At 42.8% G+C, this 24,504-nt stretch overlaps 1 protein-coding gene across 1 annotated transcript in view; it reads left to right on the top strand.

Moving 5' to 3' along the window:
* The window catches only part of SLC26A8 (solute carrier family 26 member 8), an 88,035-nt gene that overhangs the window by 7,129 nt on the left and 56,402 nt on the right, over window positions 1–24,504 (top strand). Inside the window, exons 4-9 of the mRNA XM_054980395.1 lie at window positions 2,996–3,171; window positions 3,332–3,496; window positions 5,734–5,883; window positions 12,013–12,095; window positions 20,741–20,888; window positions 24,277–24,390. Of these exons, the coding sequence (XP_054836370.1) occupies window positions 2,996–3,171; window positions 3,332–3,496; window positions 5,734–5,883; window positions 12,013–12,095; window positions 20,741–20,888; window positions 24,277–24,390 (836 nt within the window). The remainder of the gene's footprint in view (window positions 1–2,995; window positions 3,172–3,331; window positions 3,497–5,733; window positions 5,884–12,012; window positions 12,096–20,740; window positions 20,889–24,276; window positions 24,391–24,504) is intronic.

The raw sequence follows: 24,504 nt of genomic DNA on the forward strand, positions 1-24,504 counted from the left end.
CTCAGAAGAACTCAGTCCTAGGCAGTAAGTAGCATTGTTCTGTCCATCTGCTGTTCCTCAACTCTTATTTATTTAAATGGACACGACGAAGCATCTTGGAGGTATCTGCAAATGTGTTTAATGCAGCCCTACCTCTTTTAACTCACCCATTTCAAAGGCAACCAGCAGGTATCCCCAACTGTCAAACTGGGTGCAAGCAGCTGCCTTTGTGGGTCCTCCTAAATTGTATGATGCAGAATACCAGTGAGATAATCAAAGAAGCAGCCTTTAGGAAGGCTGCAGAATGTACACAGTCATCTATCTAAAATGACTTGCATAGATATTCAGGCCAAATTAATAACACTAGGTAAGATTTAGTTTTACCTTAATCTTTAAGTTTAATTTGTTATTTCATTACATAACAATGATTCTTTCTTCTACTTTTGTCTGTTATTTTCCTTTCCCTAGTTTTTCTGTTACAGTTACATTTGTTTCTGTATTCATTCCTGTATCATTTGGTCACACAATTCATTCCTGTATTATTTATTTATTTTAACCTCAAGGTGGCTTACCAGATAAAAATAATAAAAACATAACATTTGTTTTGTATATGAAATATAATGTAAAAAATTTAAATGTTAATAAATGCAGTGTTTAAAAAAGAAAAGAGTGGAGATCTGGGCTGCAGTTCTGCTCTTTCTATTCAACATAGTTAAGTCTATCCTATTTCTTTTGTAAGTAGTCTGTTCTCCATGGTCCCTGTGCTTACTGAGATCTGGAATGAAGGTCTTCGTAAGGCCATTGATCGGGTTGCTCCTTGACACCCTCTGCTCCCTCATTCCTCTCTTGATCCTTGGTATACTGAGGCGCTTAGAGAACTGAAGAGGTTGCTCAGACGGCTAGAGTGAACCTGGCAGCAGTCTTGTGATGAGGCTTTGAGAACAAGTTATGGAACCCAACTGAATGCATATGAGGTGGTGGTGAAGGCAGCAAAGAAGGTTTACTTCTCTGCCTCCATTGCATTCCCTAGTTCACATCCAGCACAATTATTTAAGGTGATTCATCAACTGACTTCCCCAAGGGTGGAGTCCCAAACTGATAGTGAATTGGCAATTAGCAGTGACTTCTTTGTGTCCTTTTCTGTGGACAAAATCTTGATGCTTCACCAGGATCCTGCTTCCAGTTTTGATTCAAGTAATGTTATGGAGACTATGTTGGTACCATCTAGTCCAGTTTTGGACCATTTCCACCTGATCTCTTTGTCAGATGATGACAGGGTCCTGGTTTCTGTGAAATCAACAACTTGCTCCTTGGATCCCTGTCCCTCCTGGATGGTGAACGCCTGCAGGAAGATGGTGGTAGACCCCTTGAGGGAAATTATTAATTTGTCCTTCACTCAGTGTTGTTTCCCTAGCTCCTTGAAGGATGCTATAGTTAGACCTTTATTGAAAAAAACCATCCTTAGATAAAAAGGACCTAGCCAATTACTACCCAATACCTAATTTGCCATTCTTGGGGAAGGTAATTGAGAAAGCAGTTGCTGAACAGTTCCAGGCCTTCCTGGATGAAACTTCTGCACTTGACCCTTTTCAATCTGGCCTAAGGCCTGGATTTGGGACTGAGACAGCACTTGTAGCCCTGGTTGACAACCTCTGCCTTCATTTAGATAGCGACATTTCAGCATTGCTGATATTGTTAGATTTGTCAGCTGCTCTTGACATAGTTGATCATTTGACACTGGTCAACCACCTGGCCTCACTGAGGGTTCAAGGTACTTCCTTAGTGTGGTTTCCTCATTCCTCTAGGGACACTTTCAGAAGGTTGCCATTGGAGACAAAAAGGTCCTCCAAGTGGTCACTGGTGTGTGATGTTCTCCAGGGTGCAATCTTGTCCCCAATGTTGTTTAATATTTATATGCATGCTCTGGCAGAACTTATCAGGAGGTACGGCGATGGGTGCCATCAATATGCTGATGATACCCAGCTCTTTCTCTTGCTGAATAAGCAGCCTGAGGCAGCTTTCTCAAACCTCACCTGTTACCTGGATGCTGTGGCTAGATGGTTAAGACAGAGCTGTCTGAAATTGAATCCATTTAAGACAGAAGTCATCTGGTTGAATAGAATCAGGCCTCTGGAGGGGGTGAAGCTACTGGCTTTTGGTGAGGTCCAGTTATCATTGGTGGATTCCGTGAGGACCCTGGAGGGGTTGGTTGGATACCTTGCTTTCTATGAATAAACAGGCATGCACAGTGGTAAGGTCAGCATTCTACCATCTTCACCGGGCTTGCCAGCTGGCCCCAGACCTATCTCAATCAGACCTGGTCACAGTGATTCATGCCATAGTCATCTCCAGGTTAGACTCCTGTGATTCGCTCTATGCAGGACTGGTCTTCAAGATGCTCCAGAAACTGCGGGTTGTCCAGAATGTAGCTGCTAGGCTCTTGACCAATTCATCATGGTCTGCCCATATACAGCCTATTTTACGGCAGCTGCACTGGCTTCCCATTGGTTTCTAGATCAAATTCAAGGTGCTGGTTTTAACCTTTAAAGCCTTACACAGTCTGGGACCATCATACCAGAAAGACCAGCTCTCCCGATATGATCCCCCATGAAGTCTGCATTCTTCATCTCGCAGCTTACTGGGGGTATCTGGTTGAGGGCTTTCTCTGTGGTGGCCCCATCCTGATGGAATGCTCTGTCAGACAATTTGTGTGTGCTGCAGGACCTATCCAAGTTCCTCAGTGGAGCTATTTCAACAGGACTTTAACCAGCCATGACTGGAATGAAATCTTTGCCACCCAGTTGTTGTTTTTATTACTGCTGGTATTTCTACGAACATTTAATTGCAGTGTTATGTTTTTAGTTTTAACATATAATATTTACATTGTTTTAAATCATTTAATTGTTTACAATTCTTGTAAACCGCTTCAGGCTTCATTTGAGTGAGAGTCAGCATAAAAATCTAATAAATAAAAATATTATGCTTAATCTTTGCTTTCTTCCTTTTTTGGCAACAGGTTCTTTCACTATTCTGAATGCAATGATAGCAAATTTTCAGAAAACTCTTAATTTCAATGTTACATTGCCAAGCAGTGGCACTCTGGTCAACATGTCTGATGAAAATTCGATTAAAATATATATGGAAGCTGTGACTCTTACTGCATCTACAACATTTTTGGTGGGGATAATCCAGGTAGAAAGTTTTGCTCCAAGGTTGTGTCTTTGGAGGATGCTGATTTGGACAATAATTGCTTTGAAGATCATATGTAGAAGGCATTGTGGGAGGCTGGGCTTGATGCCTAGGCCTTACAACTCCCAGTATCTTATTTTGTTTCTTTTGTGTCTTCATTTAGTTACTTTTAGGTTTAATCGGCTTGGGATATGTCACGACATACCTGTCAGAAACTCTCATGAATGCTTATCTCACTGCAGCAGCACTACATGTCATTGTATCCCAGTTTTCCTTTATCTTTGGAATTGTAATTGACTTTCATTCAGGTCCTTTGGCAATTTTTTATGTGAGTAAATCCACCTTTTTTGTTTTTTTGAAAGCTACAACCCTATCTCAGCTGGAAAAGAGAACAATGTAAGAAATTCCAAATAAAATTCAAGTTGATGTAGATAATTAGGGTTGTAAATGGATCTGGAGAAAAATGTCCTGTCCAATCAATAGTGGTTTAATGTGTAGAAATGAGCAGCTGAAGCTTTTCATGCCAAGGAAGTAAATATCAACTGACAAATTACATTCCATTAAGCCTCTATTAAAGGGGCAAGATATTTTTTTTCTCCAGATAGTTAGCAACCCTAAATTCAATATGTTTCTTAAGGGTCTTCAGACTACTTTGTTGCAAACTAATATAGTAGGACAATGGCTTCAGCTCTCATCTCCAAGCACACAGACACAGAGAGTGCCAAATAATTGGAACATAGTATTATAATGAATTGAGAGAGCATAACATAGATGTATGGCTATGTAGTGCATTCAGGTTCTGCTTGGACAGTGGGCTATGGATATGACTGGGAATCCTAACTCTCTAGTTCCTCATAGTATGACAGCCCAGTTTCCCTGTGGGAAGCCACCTACACTACCTACACTACCAGCTTGTGAGCATGGAGTCTGTGTGAATACCAAGTGTGTGCATGTAGGCTTCATGAGTTACACCAGCATATTGAAGTTGCCCAGACATAGAAAGTTGCCCAGACAAGTTGCCCAGACATAGAAAGTCTGTTGCCGTGGAGGAAATTTGGAATGGCAGAAGCCCTAATCTGTCACAATAATATCAAGATAATGAGGAAAACGGGGAATTGGGCTATGGTGGGAAATGAATAAAGGAATGGTCAGTATTGTCAGCTTCTCTTTCCCCCAAAGGTAATAATCACTTCTATATCAGTTATGTGTACAAAACTGGTTTCATAAATAACCATGGGAGTAAATAAAAGTCCCAAATGCCAGCTTCCCTCTCCTTCTCCACAATATGAGAGCCTGGTCCCCGTTTCTCCTTGGTATGGGAAGCCACACAAACTGTAATCCTATTTTATATGACTTACTGTAGTGCAATTCATGTCACAGTGAAAACAGATAACATCAAGAGTGTTGAAATCAATAATCATAGAGAGGGAGTGAACATGACTGCATTGGCCTCACCCTCCAAGTCTGAAGGTCTCTTTAATGTTGATCTATGGGAGCCTGTGCTGCTAGAAGCACCATGGATTGTATTTGGCAGCTGATTCATGTATTGCATATATGGAATGGGTTACAAAATGTTATATTGATATTCCTGTTGTTACAATTTATGGATTGGCATCTTCAATGCATAGTTAGTGTTGGAGTATCAGCAGTGCGCATGATCATGGCTGGTGCCTGGTGAGATGGTTGATAGGAACTTTGTAGGAGTGGCTGTCATTGTTGCATCAGTAGGTGTTTTTCTAATGCTGTTATTCTGATTTTGCTGCTGGAAACAACCCCAAATGGATTACAGGTACAAGACTTAACATAGCAGAAGCCATCTTAGCTGCACCATAGCATTGCAAGTGCTTGGGTGCAGTCCTGTGTACCATTACTGAAAACAGTAGGACTTACTTCTGAGCAAACTTGCACATAGGGTTGCCAGGCCCCCTCAACCTCTGGTGTGGGGTTGTTGTCTGCCACTTTCCTGCGTGTGGGGGGGGGGGGGTGCGTGCGTGCAAAGCATGTGCGTGCTCCCACAAGCACGATGACATCACTTCCAGGAAACATGCTCATTTCACTCCGCAGCAGCCCCAATCTGGGTCTGATCCAGGCCAAAACGGGCCCAATCCAGGCAGCTGCAGCGCATGGGAGTGCGCAGCGCTGCAGGGGAGCGTGCACAGAAGGTGAGCTCCCGCCGCTGGCCAGGTAAGTGGGGGCGGGGCGTGGGGGCAGGGTCGGGGATCCCCCACCCCTGGCAGGAGTCTGGCATCCTTACTTGCTCAGGATTGGGCTTTATATTGTGAAGTACATAGAGATTGGATATTGCATGTATAGGTTTTGTTATATTTTAATATACAGAAATTTATAACGTTACATTTGTGAAGGAAATGTTTTTGCTTATAATAGTTATTTTATAATCTGTTTATATCTATTTAATATTCTATATATTAATATATTCATAATCTACTAACAATTTCTGAACTAGAAATCCTAGAACTCAAATTGCAATGCCACCTTCATTTTGAAGTGAGTTAACATTCATTAAAATTACTCCTTTTGAACTATCTGTTATTTTCTTTTTTTCAGAACTTGATACACTATTGCATGGGGCTCCCAAAAGCTAATTCCACCAGTATACTACTGTTTTTGCTTGCTTTAGTCATGCTGAGGGTCAGTAAATGTATTAAGATAACTTACAAGCACAGCCCTGTTGAATTTCCAATGGAACTTCTTCTGGTGGGTATCTTACATTTAATCTACTTGTCCACTCCAGTCATCTTTAGAGGCCCTGCTTTGGGTGCCCCGCTATCTGAGGCTAGATGAGTGACAACCCAAGAAAGGGCCTCCTTGATCATGGTACCAAAACTTTGGAACTCTCTCCCCAGGGAGATTTTTCTGTCTCCATCTATTGTTGTCTTCTGCCAACATGTGAGAACGTTGTTCTGTTTGGCATACCCCCCTCCCAAAAAATTGGCCTCCTCTCTGATTTTTGGTGTTGTGTGTGTGTTTTTATTGAATTATTTATATATTTAAAAAATATTTTTAATGTTGGAATGTGACATTTGATGTTTATGATGTTTAAATACGATCCCAAGTAAAAAGACAGCATAAAAATATATTAAATAAATAAACATTTATGCCCCACAGACCATTATTTTCTCAACACATGAAAAACCACTTGATGTGATACTTTAAGCAGATAACTATTTCATAAAGTAAACTTCTTTAAATATTGCCTTTTGACTTTGGTATAGGAAGAAGAGTTTGACTAATTCCACTGAACATCTCTAAGGGCATGTTCTAAGTAGTTCCATCTAAAGCAGTTGGAGGTGGCTTCAGGTTGTTGGGGGTGGGCTGTATTAGTCTCTCTTTCCCAGCCATTTGTCTGCAAAAAATCTACCTACTCCCAAGGCAACCAATTCAATCAGACAACATAAAACATCTAATAAATAATGCAATAAAACTAGAATTACAAAATTATAAAACAATGCAAAAAAGAAAACTGTCTAAGACGTACTATAAACAATGCACATACAGATGCTGAAAAATTCTTAACCTTTCCCCTTCTATTTAATTCGGTATTCACTAGCAGCAGCTTGACCTAAAACAAGAGAACTCTGAGGTAAAATCTCACATAAATTAGTGTTCTATTTCCATATTTTTCAGTTAGTAACTCATTTGATCCTGACAGTTTCAACCAAATTGGGATTGGGAGACCTCATCCTGCTAGGCTGCTGTGACTTCAGTTCTTTTTTCTCCCAAAGCTACATCATTGGTTTATTAATTTATTAGATAATCCAGACATTACCAAACCATTGCATTCCAGTGTTTTCCATGTTGTCCTTCAGACTTTTTAAATACATGGTTTGGTTTATGACAATTTTTTCTGAATACAGTGCCTAGTTGTCTGGCAAAATACTGTTGAATCATCTAATAGAAGGTTGGTGAGGGAGTCAGAGGAGATCCAGTTTCCTTTATTGCTCCCACAGAAGTGCTGGCACTCATATATGCCCTTAGGAAATAATTTTTTAAAATACCTTTTATACCTTTTCAGAGCAGCAAGGGTAGGAGGGAAAAGATGGGTAAGTGCTCCAGATGAATGGGGGGGGGGTTCCTTTCCTTGTAGCTTAGTATCAGGCCTCTGCTGACTATGGCTACAGCCTCAGATGCCAACTTTCAATCATACTGACATGGTTAAACTCCTCCTGCCTGTTCTCCCTCCCTTGCCTAATCTCTGTCTCCAGGCAGAAAAGATCAGCTCACAGGACAGAAGTAAAAGGAGGCAGCATGGGACACAGAAGGAAGGAGAATGTTTAATTTTTGTAGTATGAGTGGGGTAACATTTTCCTTCATGCTATTTTCCTGATCAGCCCTCTGGAGATGGTATTTACCCTGTGGGGGAAACAAACAAGCATCAGTTAGGTACTATTCATAAAAATCCCAGTGCCATGTCTAGTTAGGCTAAAGTACTATGTGGAAACACTGTTTACTTCCATTGCATAAGAGCAATTCCTCAATAGTGCCAAAAAGCACTGAGCTCCTGGGAAAAATTACTCATGTTGTCTAATACCCCAGCCCAGTTTTTGTTTATGTGCACAAGAGCTTCACAGTTCATATAGTTTTCCTGTCTGCAAGAGCCTCCTCTTTCATTTCTGAATTTAATGCACAGGACAATAAGCATGGATCATTGAAATTAATGAGGTAATGTCATGCCCAAAAGTACATTAGAGCACAGAAATCTGATTGGAAAAGAAATATTCTTTATTATACTAATCTTGTTACCATTTTCAGGAAAATATGCTTTGATATATTTCTGAAATGTTTATAATAAAAGAAGACCTTTAACCTTTAAACACTGTGCTTTAGATTACAAATCTGAAATGTTAGACATAGATATTATGTGCTCTAAATGTGAAATATATTTTAGAAGAAATTACTATTATGTATAGGTATTTCTGAAGCAACTGCTATATGGCTAGCATACCACAGGAACACCCAATATAGTAATGTTGAGTGTCCTGTTGGTCATTCCAGAAGGATAGTGGTAATAGTTTGTTATAGCAAAAATAAACAGAAGTCTTGTTGCACCTTAAAGACTAACAAGTTTTAATTTAAACAACATAGATTAGAACCTTTTGTTCAAAAATATAAATATAAATATGGAGGAGGACTCATTTCCCCAATCTTTCCCTCTTGCTTTTCCTCTTTGTCTCACCACTGGCAGTGCCTGTAGCATCTCCTCACCCACCTACCTTCCTATCTTTTCTGCTTCTGCCTTGGCAGACTCCACCCTAGGGGTGCCAACTTTGAGTTGAGAAATTCCTGGAGATTTGGAGGGACCTAGAAGGATGGGGTTTGGGGAGGAGAGAGACCTCAGCAGGGTATAATGCCATACAGCCCACACCCCAAAGCAGCCATTTGCTCCAGGAGAATTGATCTCTGTGGTCTGGAGATCAGTTTTAATTCTGGGAGATCACTGGGACCCACCTGTTGGCAATTCTACTCTGCCCCCTCTCCCCTCCACTGTTTCCTATTCCACTCCCCCATACTCAACTTTCCCTTCTTACCATTTTTGTTTCTCCCTTTCCCTTTTCTTCCTTCTATCTTTTACCTTTTTTAGTCTGTCTGCAGGGCCAGGCCAGACCTCAGAACTCTGCACCACTACCATTTACCACCACCACCACTGAGCTGCGGCCATTGCCCCATTGCCCCATCCCACTGAAGTCTGGGACCACATTGGGTATCCAGTGCATGCAGATGACTACAATACAGATAGGGTTGGCAGTCTCTTTAACTTCCCTGGCAGGAGGAGTAGGAGCCTGGCACTTACCATTATAAATTGCTCACCAGCAATCAGCAGGCAAAGGGGCAAACTCCAGAAAGATTGCTTGCCACTGGTAGGCAACTGAGAAGCCTAGAGTCTGCTGACTTGGGAGGAAGCTCTCACAAGGCCTTTAGGCCTCCTGAGAGGGAAAAGGGGGAGTGGAGCCAGAAAAGCCCATCCTGGGCTATTTAAGCCCTATAAACACCAGGGCGAGGAGTAGGGGTGTCACTCCCCTGCCCGGGGTGGAGGATCCCCTGTTCCCACCCTCCACCCCCACTCCCGCTTACCAGGCCAGCAGGGGGGCATGCTTCCTGAGGCATGCCCCCAGGCAGTGCAGCACACTCCTGGGTGAAGCAGTACTCTCCCGCACCCAGAGCAGCCTGATTTGGGCCAAATCACACTCTGCAGAGGGCCCAAATTGGGCCCAATTCATCACCCTGGTGAGCACGGGAGTGCTCCCAGGCCGTCCCTTGACCCGTGTGATGATGTCACTTCCCGGAAGTGATGTCATCACACAAGCTGGGAGTGCATGCTGTGCAGGGGAGTCAGGGGCCTGGCAACCCTAGTGAGGAGGGGGTGGCTTGAGCTGCTCTATTCCTTGCTGGGTGCTCAGAAAGAGAAGAAATTGAAGGCACAACCTCAGGGGAGGATAGGGCTGCCAGTCACCTGGCTGGCAGGGAGAAAAGACTTGGAGAATGAAACCAGGAGGCAAAATACCTCCTGGGCAAGCCCACAGAGGGCACAGTCCTAGCGGGGCACAATGACGTCACTTCCAGGAGTGATGACATTGTACCAGCTGCAGGAATGTTCCCACTCTTTGCTTGGAACCGATTTAGGCCCCAAATAGACAGATTGTATAAGAATTGACCCAGCGTTAAGTGAAGGAGCATTCCTGTGGGCAGCACAATGATGTCACTCCTAAAAGAGTGTTCATTGCATTGGCACTGGAAGAGTGCTATGCGCACACATGAAGTTTTCTCAACAGGTAAGCGATGGGTCCCCCCCATCCACTAAGAGGGTAAGGGGACCTGCCAACAATTCCCTGCCAACCTGATGCCTAAAAAAAGGTGGAGAGTCTTACAACATAGGCTTGTGAGATCTCAGTGGCACACTTTTCTTAAAGAAGCAAACTTAAAAGAGCCAGATTGGTGTAGTAGTTAAGAGTGGCAGGACTCTAATCTGGAGAACTGGTTCCCCACTCAGCCACTTGAAGCCAGCTGGGTACCCACCCACCTCGCAGGGTGATTGTTATGAGGATAATAATAACACACTTTGTAAACCACTCTGAGTGGGCGTTGTTGTCCTGAAGGGCAGTATATAAATTGGTGGTGGTGGTGGTGGTGGTTGTTTTATGATTTTTGAGTCTGTCTCATCTCAAGTGTATTTCTTTTTGAGATTTCAGATTTTTGTGCAAACCTGATGCTTCCCTCAAGCACATAGAAAACTGCCCCATCTGCCCTAGCCCCACTGTATGGATTTTTTAATTTACGCTCTATGGACCAGTTCCAAAGGACTTGCAGGGGACATCTCATTTTCTCCTTCCCCACCCTTCACTGAAAGCCCTAAAGCCTGTCCCTTTTTCCTGTTTCCTTCTCTCATTCCCACCCACTAGCCAACCATCTTTTCTCTTCTGCCACCTTAAGTTTTCCCTCCTTCCCTCCTCCTGGCAGCCTCTCCCTGGGGAAAGTGTTCAGTTCCAGCTGCTGTGCAGTGCCAGCTGCTGGCCCAACTACACAGTGCCAGCTGCCAAGCCAGTCCCAGTTGTGCAATGGGGAACTCAAAAGGACTTGTGGGAGGAATCTCATTTTCCATTCTATTCCACCTCCTTTCTTTCCCTCCTCCTGGCCACTCTCATATCCTCACCTTTCCATGCTTCCTTTTTTCCTTCCCACCCACTGGTCTATTATCTTCCCCCTGTCTTCAGCTATATTTATTATTTATTTACTTTATACCCCAGCTTGCTCCACAATGGGGGCTCAAAGCAGCTTAGTGTATTCTCCTCTTCTGCATTTTATCTTCACAATAACCCTGTGGGGTATATTATGCAGTGTGTGTGACTGGCCCAAAGTCATCCAGTAGACTTGCCATCCCCCTACCCAGGGCAGAGGATCCTCTGCCCCACCTGCACTGCCTGAAATAAAACAAAATAGATGTCAGGCAGGAGTTTGGAAAAATATTTTTAAAAGAGAATCAGATCAGCTGGCTAACTAAAGAACCACTCCACACCCCAGAGAGATGCATAATTTAGGACAATGAGATCGCCTAAGAAACTTCTGATTAATTTCATAGATGCCCTGCCTCATTTTTCCTCACTCATTTATTCTGATTAAGCACCACCTAACTCTATTCACCAAACCTGGTAGCTTTTCCTATCCAGTACTTAAAGGGTCATCAAGCACCATTTACACCTATGGACCCCCTCAGGTAGACTCATTAAGCCTCTCCCAACTCATTACCTACCTCCAGAAAACCCAGTAAGTCATTGTTTGGGGGGCGTGTCTGTGTGTCTTTGGATCCAGCCACACACACACACACACACACACACACACACCATTTGGGCCTTCTCTTCTTTTCCATGAAATGCTGGTCATTTTGCTGCTGCATCCACAGATGTCCTCTTTGTGACTGGTAATTATCACCTTTCCCAAAACGGCTTTCTCCCTTTTTCCTTCCTGATTTTCTCTTAGTTAGCTTTGTATGTGGCTGTGTGTGATGTTTGTACGCTTGCCCTTTTATTTCTCTTTTAATAAAAACCTTTCCAGTTGAACATTTGGCTGGTTCATTTTGAGAGCTCTTAAGGGAATAATCTCTGTAAACATAGGTGGAGAATCCCAGTTATCCCCTCTCGCTTGTCTCCTTTAAACTAATTCCCCCAACTAATTAGAAGACCGCCTTTTTGGATAACACAAAAGCAGAGACACACACCCTCTTTCTATTTTAGAAAATGGTTTATATAGAATGATATACTCCTTGGCTCTATATGATTTATATATAGTCAATAATTTACAATCTGTTGTATAATTCCCTGTTTTCTTTTTCAGATTATTATATGTACCATAATTTCTACCAAAATACAGTGGCATGCTGAATCCAGTATGGGAATCTTTGAAATAGTACCCTACAGGTTGGTAATCCACAGCTAATATAATACATCATGTTACTGAATATTACTGTACAAAATCTCATGAAACCTGGTGTAGAAGTATGTAGAGTCACATGAAGCTGCCATGATGAGCTAGAGCATTGGTTTATCAAGATTAGCATCGTCTATTCTGACTAACAGAAGATCACCTACCTGATCCTTTTATGTGGAGATGCTTGGAACTGAAACCCAGAACTTTTGCATATAAAGTGTATGCTCTATCACTGAGCCATGACCTGTTCGTAAAGTGGAGGTGATCTGAGTTGCTGCTTCTCAGCCTTAGACTTCTTTTACATGGGATATTAAGATGTTTCTTAAAATGTAACACTAGGGTCCTGTTCTTACAAACTTCCTGGTGCTTGGTGACCATTGTTTTTAATTACCCCATGCTGACTTCTAGCTATGTTGCCAGTGATCACTGAAGTCAACACAATACATCCTATTGTCAGGGGTCATTTCGTAGAAAAAGAGCTGGAGGAACTCATTAGCATAACTCATTAGCACAACTCATTTGCATATGCCACACCCGTTGACATCACTAGATGTCTGTCATTGGCATAGCTGATTTGCATGTGCCACACCCCCTGACATCACCTATCCTGGCTGTTTTGGACCCAATTCTGGCCATTCAGGGCCGAAATTGGGCCCAAAATGGCAAAAAGGGGCTGAAAATGGCTGAAAGGGGGCCCAAAATGGTCAGGATCAGGCTGATGCTGAGTGGGAGAGTGATCCACCACTCGTCAGAGGCCCGATCTATGCTGTTTCAGCCCCAATTTAGGCTGAAACGAACCCAAAATGGCTGAGAGTCAGGTGGGTGGGGCCACCTGACATGTGACCTCTTTCAGGAACTGCCGGAACTGTGTTCCTGCTTGTTCCCCTTTGAAATGAGCCCTGCCTATTGTAATTATTATAGAACAGTGATATTCACTTAGAGGCTTGGGAGCTATGTGTGGCTCTTTGACATACCTTCTGTGGCTCTTCTAAGCACTGTTCCTCAATGTGGCACCCTATCCATGTTCCAGGAAAGTGGCCAAGGTCATTTCCTGATATGACTTGCAGCTGGCAGGCAGTTCTGACCTTGAAATAGTCACCACTGCAGGGGCTGGAGGATGGGTAAGCTCTGAGCCTCCTTGATCTCATGCTACTGATAGAAGGCCTGTCTTTCCAACAACACCCCTCCCACACAGACATACACACACTTCACCACTACCTCTGCGCTCTCATCTCAGCATCCAGAGGGTTGCCAGAAGGAGACCAAACTAGCAGCAGCGAAGTGAGAGTACAACCACCACCACATAAGATTGCCAACCTCCAAGTGAGGTCTCAAGATATCCTGGATTTATAAACTAGTTTTCTTCAGTTCTCCTGAAGAAGATGGCTGCTATGGAGGTGGACTCAATGGCATTATACCCTTAGAAATCCTTCCTCTCCTCTCCCCTCCCCAAACCTTACCATACCCAGAGTCTACCACCAAATGTCCAGAAATTTCCCAGCCTGGAGTTGGCAACCCTACTACCACAGCAACCACACAGGAAGAGAACACGCATCTTTACAGAATTCAGTAGCAGTAATTACTGATACATGTAAACTGTACTGTTCATCATCCTTCTTCTCTGCAGTCCCATATGGGACTGCTCATGCGCACAGGCCAGCCACTCAGAAAAACCTTTAAAGCATTTAAAAAGCTCCTTTAGGGGCTGCTTCTCCTGAGTCACGTAGGATCCCATTTTCCCAACAAACTGGGCACATGATAAAGGAGGAGTGACCCCTCTTCCCCCCGATTCTTTCTGAGCCACCGCAAGGAGAGGATCTTAGCTTGTTGCTTCATTCGTTTCTGATTCTGACTAAATTTATGGGTTATACTGAACTTTCAGACCGTCTTGACTTCTCTGACTTCTCTTTTTGGATTGTGGACTGTGCTTTGACAACTTCGGCTTTCTGTGAGTCTGTGTACTCATCCTTTGCCATGACTGAGGCAAAGGACTTATTTAAAAAGTGCGCTCAGTGTTTGATCAAGATGATGCACTCAGATCAGCATGACTTATGTCTCCTTTGCCTGGGTGAGGGACATAATGTGGGAGCCTGTGCCATTTGCTACCAATTTACTCCCAAAGCTAGCAATGAGAGAGCAGTTCACCTCAAAGCTGCTGTATGGGAAAAGGTGTTTGCTGTTAAATCACCAATCCCCAAGGATCAGGTCCCCCTGTTGGGAGCCAGAGGATCGCGGCCCTCTTCAACCCCTGATCACCACTCCAGAGCGGTGTCTGTAGTCTCAGCCAGGTTGGTGGTGACATCAGAACCAGCCATGTTGAAGCTGCTGAAAAACCTGTACCTTTGGACCCAAGCAGACAAAACATGTCTCCCGCTCTGACTCAAAGATGAAATCCGGGGAGAAATCCCGGTCAGAGTTGGTCCTGCTCAGAGTTGAGCTGATCGGAGTTGAGGACCCATACTAAGCCCAGCAAAAAGTCTACTGCAGCTTCAGGCTCAAGAGCAGGGTCAGAGATGAGAACTTCCTATGACCAACCGTTACAGCCCCCAGGGACTCCGAGGACGTCATTCTGATTGTTCCCCAAATACCTTCTCCACACTTTCACTCACCCAAGACATTGATGTCGGAAGGGGAGCTTCAGGAGGGCCAGCCTGGCTTTCGGATTGATTGGAGGTAGGAGTCAAGTAGAGAGCCAATGCTGCATCCGGATCTGAGACCATTAGGCTCCAACTCTCCAACACCTCTCAGATACGGCAGTAGGCAGCCTCTGGAACTGAGGTACTCAAAAGCTGACAGGCCTGCCAGTCCAGGGACCCCACTCCTGTCAGATCCGAGACCGTCGAGGTCAACGGGAAGGACCTGGCTGCCCCTGCCATATCCAGCCCAGCTAAAAGCATCCTATGACTCCAAAGATGAGGAGGAACCAGCCCCAGCATTATCAGAGATTGGATCTGAGACAGCCTCAGATCCATCCCTAGATAAGGATGTCACCCCTGCAGCCAGATCCCCATTTGATGTCTGAGAATCTATGTAGAACAGATGTCAAGGATGGCGACCACCCTGGACCTTGATGTAGCTACATTTACACCAGTAGCTCAAGGGAAGTTGTTGAGCAGGCTCTACTGAAGAAGTCCAGCACAATTGAGTGAGCACACACTTAGAACCACAGCAAGAAGACTGATGCCCTAGGAAGGAGACAGTATTCAGTATTAGCACTCAATTTATGAATTGGCAATTATCAAACCATAATAAAAGGCTATGAACTCTATCTTTGGGAGAAGTAGAATGAGTACATCAAGGACATTCCCCAAGATAAGAGGACCATGATAGCAGCAGCTCTATCATCAAAACAGCAGATGTATGCTGAAAGGCACTCAGTGGAAACATCTGCCATGGGAATGGGAAGGTGCCATCCTGATTCACCATCACTCCTGGCTTCGCTTGACAAGTTTACCATCGGAGACAAGGATCAAGGTGGAAGAGATGCCATTTGAGGGCACTTCCTGTAGTCTCCCCAGAATGGGGAGGTGCCATCCAGATCCCCATTTGATGTCTGAGAATCTATGTAGAACAGATGTCAAGGATGGCGACCACCCTGGACCTCGATGTAGCTACATTTACACCAGTAGCTCAAGGGAAGTTGTTGAGCAGGCTCTACTGAAGAAGTCCAGCACAATTGAGTGAGCACACACTTAGAACCACAGCAAGAAGACTGATGCCCTAGGAAGGAGACAGTATTCAGTATCAGCACTCAATTTACGAATTGGCAATTATCAAACCATAATAAAAGGCTATCAACTCTATCTTTGGGAGAAGTAGAGTGAGTACATCAAGGACATTCCCCAAGATAAGAGGACCATGATAGCAGCAGCTCTATCATCAAAACAGCAGATGTATGCTGAAAGGCACTCAGTGGAAACATCTGCCAAGGGAATGGGGAGGTGCCATCCTGATTCACCATCACTCCTGGCTTCGCTTGACAAGTTTACCACCAGAGACAAGGATCAAGGTGATGCCATTTGAGGGCATTTCCTTGTTTGCTTCTACCACAGATAAGATTCTCTCACAAAAGAAAAAGAACAGGAAAACAGCAAAGTCCTTAGGGATCTTGCCTTCATACCAACGATACTATAAACCTAGGTACTTTCCTCGCTATCAGTTCTACCGGTACCAACCCTATGACCGGCCCCACAAACAGGGACAAGTACCAAGGGTCCTATCAGTGTTCTTACCAATCCAACTAATAGAATAGGAGGAGATCATATAAGCCAAAATGACAACAACAGCATCAGAGGAAGGACAACCAGGGTCCTTCCAAGCAATTTTGACATGTTGCTGCCACCTCTAACCCTGACTGCTCCTATGTAGATCACCTGTCTGCCTACTTATTGGAGTGGAGTCAGTAACATCTGACTCTTGAGTCTTAGCCATTATTGAACATGGCTACAGGTTAGAGTGTGTGGTGCCTCCTAATTGCATTCTGCCATCTGCAGCTGTTAACAATGTTTTGCTTGAACTTGAAAATGAAATTGAAGCCCTTCTTTAAAAAGGGGCAATTATACGGTGAAAGATGTAGATCCTTCCCCAGGGTTTTTCTCAAAGTTCTTTCTTGTACCCAAGAAGGATGGAGGTCTTAGACCTATTCTTGATTTAAGAGGACTTAATTGGTATCTGAAAACATCAAAATAGTAACCCTAGTAGCTGTCTTGGCCTTGTTAAACCCTGGTGAGTGGTTTTCAGTCCTGGATCTTAAGGACACTTACTTCCACATTGCTATTAAAAAAGATCACAGGAAATACCTGTCTTTCAAGTACTTGAACAGTCTACCAGTACACAGTATTATCATTTGGGGCTATCTACTGCACCTAGGGTGTTTACAAAGTATATGACACCCATTGTGGCCCATCTTAGAGAGCAAAGTTGTTCTATTTTTCCATACCTTGATGATTGGCTTATTTCAGCATCATCAAAAGAAGAACTACAAAAGGATGCTTCCCTGGTAGTAAATACTTGTTTATGGTTGGGATTGATTATTAACTTTAACAAATCTAAATTGGAACTATGTCGGAGGGTGAGTTACATTGGTGCAGTCCTCGATTCAGAGAACACTAAGGCTTACTTGCCGCCTGAAAGGGAACATGCCATCAAGACGCTGGTGTCTATGTTCTCCGAGAATCACTTCCAACCTGTGTGGAGAATACAAAGGTTGTTGGGTCACATGGCAGCCTCCATGGCTGTGATGCCTTATGCACACTTGAATATGCACACCCTGCAGAACTGGTTTGTAAGAAGGTATCAAGCCACTCTATACTCTCCTGGTCATACATTTTCAATACCCAGACACATACTCATATTATTAGTATGGTGGTACCTTGAGTCTAAACTTTCATGGGGTATGCTCTTTGGCACGTCCCCTCACAACATTATTTTGACCACTGATGCTTCCTCTTGAGGATGTGGGTCTTTTTCCATTCAGGATTTCTTGTCCCTACAAGACCAAGCATTGCATATTAACATACTGGAATTCAAAGCCATCTGCTTTTCTCTTGTTTCTTTTACAAGAAAACAACAGAGGCTCCCATGGGTATGAGCACAAAAACAAAAGGACCCAAGTCTACCACGCGCTCCAACCACTCTCACTCCAATTTGGCAATCATGTACTCTTTTTATACTTAATCAAGTGCACTTTTTAAGTATAAAAAGAGTCCATGATTGCCAGATTGGAGTGAGAGTGGTTGGAGCACGTGGTAGACTTGGGTCCTTTTGTTCTTGTCTCTTTACAGCTATCCTGCATGGCAAGAATGTCCAGATTCAGACCGACAACACTACGGCCATGTACTACATAAACAAACAAGGAGGTCCCTGGCCCTATGTGCAGAGGCTACAGCAGTCTGAAACTGGGCTATTGCCAACAAAGTCTTGCTTCATGCCATACACATTGCAGGATCAAACAACACCAGAATGGATGTTTTGAGTAGGGCCTTAGACACCAATCATGAGTGGAACCTGGACAACTATTGTCTCAGTTACATTTTTACCCTGTAGGGCGTACCAGAGGTGGACCTGTTTGCCACAGCATGCAATGCCAATTGCCCCTTGTTCTGTTCCAGAGCTGAGAGTGACCCCTGTCTCTTGGGGATGCCTTCCAAATTACTTGGTCAAACAAACTATTCTACTTCTTCCTGCCTATTCCTATGATCCTCAGGGCACTGAGCAAAATCCAGTCAGACAAGACTGGGCCCTTTCTGGCCCAGACACATCTGGTTCCTGAAGTTACTGAGTCTGTCAGAACAGAGGTACATATGCCTGCCAATGACCCAGGACATCCTGACCTATGGGGAGCTGTACCACCACAAACCCAGCTCCTTGCATCTAACAGCATGGCGCATCCATGCAGGGACTTAACATTGTCATTGGAGGTGCAAAGAGTATTGCTTAATGCTAGGAGACCATCAATGAGACAGTCATACAAGGTCAAATGGAAACGTTTTTGTTGTCGGACTGAGTCTAGAAACCTGACACCTATAGATTGCCCTCTGAGTAGTATTATGGAGTACCTCTGCAGCCTAAAATCAGAAGACCTGGCCACTACTTCTTTAAAGGTTCATCTAGCAGCCATTTCTGCCTTCCATTCTTCGATGGAAGGCAAAACTGTCTTTTCACATCACACTAGTCTCCAGTTCCTTAAGGGAATGTATAACCTGCATCCTGCTGTATCAGCCCCAATCCCACAGTGGTCACTGTCGTTGGTGCTGGCCCAACTTATGATGCTTTCTTTTGAGCCTATGGAGCTATTATCACTCAAGGTGACCTTCCTAGTAGCTGTGATCTCCTCTGCCAGGCATGTTAGTGAGCTGGCTGCACTTAGGTCGGATCCTTCATTCCTGAGGTTCCTGGACAGAATGGTAGTTCTGAGACTAGTATACAATTCCTGTCTAAGGTCATTTCACCCTTCCATCTGAACCAAGAAATCTCTCTACCTGTCTTTTTCCCTGAACCCAAGTCAAAGGCAGAAAGAGCACTCCGCTCTCTAGATTTAAGGAGAGTGTTGTCATTTTATTTACACAGAACTCAAGGTTTTCGCACTGATTCCAGTTTGTCTGTCTGTTATGGAGGCCCTAATAAAGGCAAGCATGCTTCATCACAAACAATTGCCAGGTGGATTGTCTCTGCTATCAGAAAAGTATACTAGAAAACTGATGTAGAATGCCCCTTGCAGATAAAGGCTCATTCAACCAGGTGTTGTCCTCGGCCTTCTTGAGGAGTGTACCGGAGTCTCAAATTTGTAAGGCAGCTACATGGTCTTCCTCAGACACCTTTGTAAAACATTATGCTGTTAATGTTGACACACCACGAGATGTGGCAGTGGTGAGAGCTGTACTGCAATCTCTGATCACTTGAAAATGACCGTAATTAGAACCACTTACTTAGCAGGGTGACTATACAAGACGATTACAGGGCCGATTCCAGACAGCCCTCTGCAATCCGAAACATTGCGTGTTGTCGTGCGTCATCGTGCGGAAAACGTGAAATATTGTGTTTTCTCGCGCGAGTTTTGCGCAACCTTGTGCAAAACTCGCGTGAGAAAACGCGATATTTCGCGTTTTCCGTGCGATGACGCGCGACAACGTGCAACGTTTTGGATTGCAGAGGGCCGTCTGGAATCGGCCCAGGTGGGGGTAACTATATATAGTGTTTATATTTGTATATAATTCTTCAGGGTATGTATATGAATGTATATATCAGATACATATATGTAGTTTTTATATAGTATATAGTTTTTAATCAACAGAGTTATCTATATTTTTCTAAACATTTTGAACTGTTTCTTATGCGTTCAGTTTTTGCACTAAAATGTTTTTGACTTGAAGTGTATTAATAAAGAATGTTCACCCCACCTCCTTATTGTGTTTAGCTTGGTAATCTCCCATGTGTGCCTGCACAGAAGAACGATGATGAAAACAGGGTTGTACATACCTGTAACTATTGTTCATCGAGGTCTTCTGTGCAGGCACACATACCCTCCCTCTTGCCCCGCTGTGAACTCTCTGGTAGATCCAGTTGCAGCTCACAGCGGCTCAGGAGACTGGGGGGTTGAGAGGCCGCTCCTCCTTTATCACATGCCCATTTTGGTGGGAAAATGAGTCTACATGACTCGGGAGAAGTGGCCCCTAAGGAGCGTTTTAAAAGCTTTAAAGCTTTAAAGATTTTTCCAAGTGTCTGGTCTGCACGTATGTGCATGCCTGCGCAGAAGAACTCAATGAACAATAGTTACAGGTATGTACAACCCTGTTTTCTTTTACCCCTAGTGTTATATATAAACCAGTATTTATGAAAACACTCTCCAATAATTACTGTTTATGTTTAGTGTCTTCACTCTCAATAAGAGTTTAGTAGTGGTATCCCACTGGAAAAAAATTATGTTAAAATTATTATGTACATTAGGTTTAGCAGATTATTTCCACTGTACAGCAAGTCATCACTGTATAGTTAGTGCTCTGGGTATTTGTGTTTAATAGAACAATTGTGAACCAACAGAACTACAGATCAAATTCATCACCTTCAGCTAAGGTTTTGAGAATGTTTTGGGGCAATATATTAGAGGACTTAAAATACCTCTTTTATATTATTCCAGGTTTCTGCCTCCTACATTACCTGACTTTCCAGAATTGTACAAGATTGTATTACATGCCTTGTCTCTGGCAGTAGTAAGCTATTTCCTTCTCATTTTTGTGGGAAAGAAGTATGCAACTATCCACAACTATCACCTCAGAAACACTCAGGTAAGAGTTCAACGTAATATATTTCATAGGTTTTAACTATCAACTGACTAAATGGAATTTATTTTTTCTTGCCAAACTGAATGAACTACAAAATGTAATCCCAGTTATATTTCAGATTACATGTTTTAAAAAATGCACCTGACTGTGGCACGGCATGCTCCATTTTGCTTTATGTACATCTCAGGTTGAGTTTTCAGAAACTTTCTCAAGATTCCTGAAATTAAGGCAATTAGGATGTCAGTATAATTTCCTGTATTGGGGAAGAATACAGAAAAGATCTGAATTTAGTCATACATTATCTCTAAGAAAGCTGTAATATAAACTGGGTTGTGCTAATTGTTTTGTATAGGATTAATAAAACAATATCTATTTAGAATATATTATCTGAATTTTCTTTGGCTTGGTTGGAACCATCAGAGTGATTCTGTGAGCAGAAGAATTTCCACGCACAGAGTGGGGATTTGTCATCTTTCAACCCAATATGCCCCCCCCCCAAATACTACTACTGGGGCCCCCCAGGAACAGCATTTGGTTGAGAGATTTGGGGCTGCTGCAGGAGGGGCAAGGTGATAAAGCTGCACTCCATGGGCGGAAATCCTTCTACCCATGAAATTGGTCCAGTGGATCCAAGCCAGTGCTTCATCAGAAATAGAGATGTCTATGGGAAAACAATTCTCATTCATGGAATGATTACATTTTGTGATGATAGTCACTCCTCCCATCCTCTTCTGAAAACTTGTGGAACTTCCACCGGTGTATAGGGGGGGGGAGTCTTCTCAGTTTTTGTTCTTGCTTCTGAGGTAAAAGGGCTCCCACTGGTCTTCAGGCTCAAATATTCTTAGAAGCTACCTTGTTACACTCCAGAATTATGTTAGCATAGTTAGGCAGAAAAAGGTTACAAATAAAGTATAGTTCACAATGGCAATTAGAAAAAGTTACATTTTCAAAACAATTTAAAGGATCTAGACTCTGAGTGAATTGTTGTTATAGTGGAATCTCACAAGGGTGTCTACTCTCTACCACTCAGTTTTGAATCTATAGGAACTATAGATGATGCAGGGCAGAAGAAAAGCCATACCTGCCAAGGTTAGAGTCTCTCATCTACTAGGTTTTTTCCCAAGCAGTTCTAGACGCTCTCACTTTCACTCTCTAAATGAACTTTCATGATTAACTGACCCCAAATCCATAGATTTCTTATATGCATCTAGTTCTGGCCTGCAGTTGATTTCATCACCATATCTTTCTTTCATATCCCACCTTTCTTCCTAGAAATTTATATGATATACATAAGGATCCCAGACGGGAATTGACCACAACTGGATTTGTGTAGCTTTAGTAAGATTGCTGCATCATATTCCTTCAGATGATGTGCTAAAACCTATACCATCTCTAAAATACAATTCTTAATGACAGTGTACTATCAACCACCAAAAAAGGAGTGAGGTTAAACACAGAAAAAGGGATGCTGTGAACCCTGAATGCAATTGCTAACCAAATGTACCTTTATTGAAACCCTAGCTTATATACAGGTTGAGCCCCCTGACCAAACTGCCTTGATCTTGCTGTTTGGTGTCTGTCTTGAATACTATTGAGCAGATTAGTGGTTGCATAGTAGATGAATGTGCTACAGAGTTTGCACAACTGACAAAGTCTATCTACTCAGTCATTGGAGAAGAGTTACTTACTTTTCAAGCACAGATGACTCAGTTTGCCATCTGTTTGCACCATTTATTCTTGCTCAGGATACATATCATTGTCAAAACATTCACCACGTGCCAAGAACATTGCATCACAACAAGCCCCAATATGCATCACTTTTAGTAGTTTAAAAGCTTAAAAACAGTTTTTTACCAATGTGGGGGGAGAAAAATAAACTACAGCTTTCATGAGGCAGTGCAAAAATGTATATGAACTCTGGATTTGGACAATTTGGCAGCTGCTAAAGGACAGTGTGTAATGCTATCATTATAGGGCACACAGAGACACCAAAGGAATAAGTCTCAACACAAAATATACACAGTGCTGTGTATTCCCAGACACAGGCACTCTAAAAATATATCCCTCATTTTTAAAAAATCAATTCCGTATTCCATAAGACTGTGGCAGTAGTTTTCCCTTTTCTTTAATCCAGCTGACCCCCCAAAAGAGAATATCTTCTGCTAGTTTTATAATTGTATAAAACAAGTGATCAGGTTCTAGAGCTGTTTATATTTGAAAATGATGAAGCACTTTAGAAAATCAGTTTTTATTTTTGTTTCCTTTAGAGGACATTCATTGGAAGGAAAAAGGTTTTGGGAGCTACACTGAACAGGTGTTTAAAGAAATATATAATGCTAGCATATAAAGACTAGCTGCTGGTAACACTTCATTTATATTTGTCCAGCACTATCAGATTAATGCTCTACCCCTCAGCAAAAACTTTATTTGGTCAAATGATGCCCCAGTAGGAAGAGTGCATTGCTGCCCACCCCAAGCAGTTTGGGCACTGTCACTAAATGTCCCATCATTTTAAGATGATATTCTCACAAGAGAAAGCCAGAAATGTTGAACTTTCCCTTGGGGGTTCTTTCTGATCACGGAGGCTGACATCCTTGCCTATCTGCATTTCAGCCTATACTTTTGGCATAGAGGAAGACTGAAGTTGCTCCCTAGAATAATGACATTACATCCCAGGGATGTATACTACCTGCCCTATCTTCAGTCTTTTGCTGTATTACATTTTTCAGTATTATTAATGGTTGATCTGTTTTGCACAGCTAAGCTTATTCTTCATATGAGGGAGCCTTGAAAACTTAGAAAGCTTGTCTCCCCAGTGGAGGTTTCAGAAGACTGAGTAAATCCCACCTCCCAAAATGAATAAAAGAAGTCAGCAATCATCACACAGTATCAACCTCTCAATGACAAGAAAGAACCTTCTTGTGTAACTTCAAAATTTCTTTCTATGACCACTTTTAGTGCTGATATGAGGTACTTAGGTGGCTTCAAAAAGGACTATCTGCTGAGGATAATTTCAGATTATGCTGTTTTTCTGTGGCAATTTATGATTACCTTCGAAGTTACTCTAAGAGGCCTAGACAGTACCATGGTCTGGAGTCCATGCTGAAGCAGGAGAATACCCCCCCCCCAAAAGCACAAAAACTTCTGTGCCTTGTAATTTCTTTTAAGTGGCATGGAAATCAACGCCCCTTCCTCTATGCACAATCAGAGACTTAGGTGGCTTCAAAAAGAGGTAAACTGTAGTTTGTAAGCACCCATAATGGTTTCTCATCAGAAACAGGGAGGAAGAAAGAAGATTTTTCACAGTTAAGATCTGCAGTGTATGATTCTTCAAGAGCAACATATATTTGTATTTTAGTGATCTGGATTGATTTTTGTTTCTTATATGCAGGACCTCTTCGCTATTGGGCTATGCAATATCTTTGGTTCATTTTTTAAAAGTTTTGTTGTTAGCTGTGCTGTTTCTGCAACAGTTATTCAGGAAAAGACAGGTGGAAAAACACAGGTGAATTGCTTCCCCCCCCCACAAAGCTTGACTTAAGTTATTTTTAAAGATCTATTTTCCTTTATGCAAAATGGAATTCTCATATTGAAACTATAGCTAATTTGTCTTTGTTTT

Source organism: Eublepharis macularius, chromosome 5 (assembly GCF_028583425.1).
Source record: "Eublepharis macularius isolate TG4126 chromosome 5, MPM_Emac_v1.0, whole genome shotgun sequence".
In the NCBI taxonomy this organism is placed as follows: Eukaryota; Metazoa; Chordata; class Lepidosauria; order Squamata; family Eublepharidae; genus Eublepharis; species Eublepharis macularius.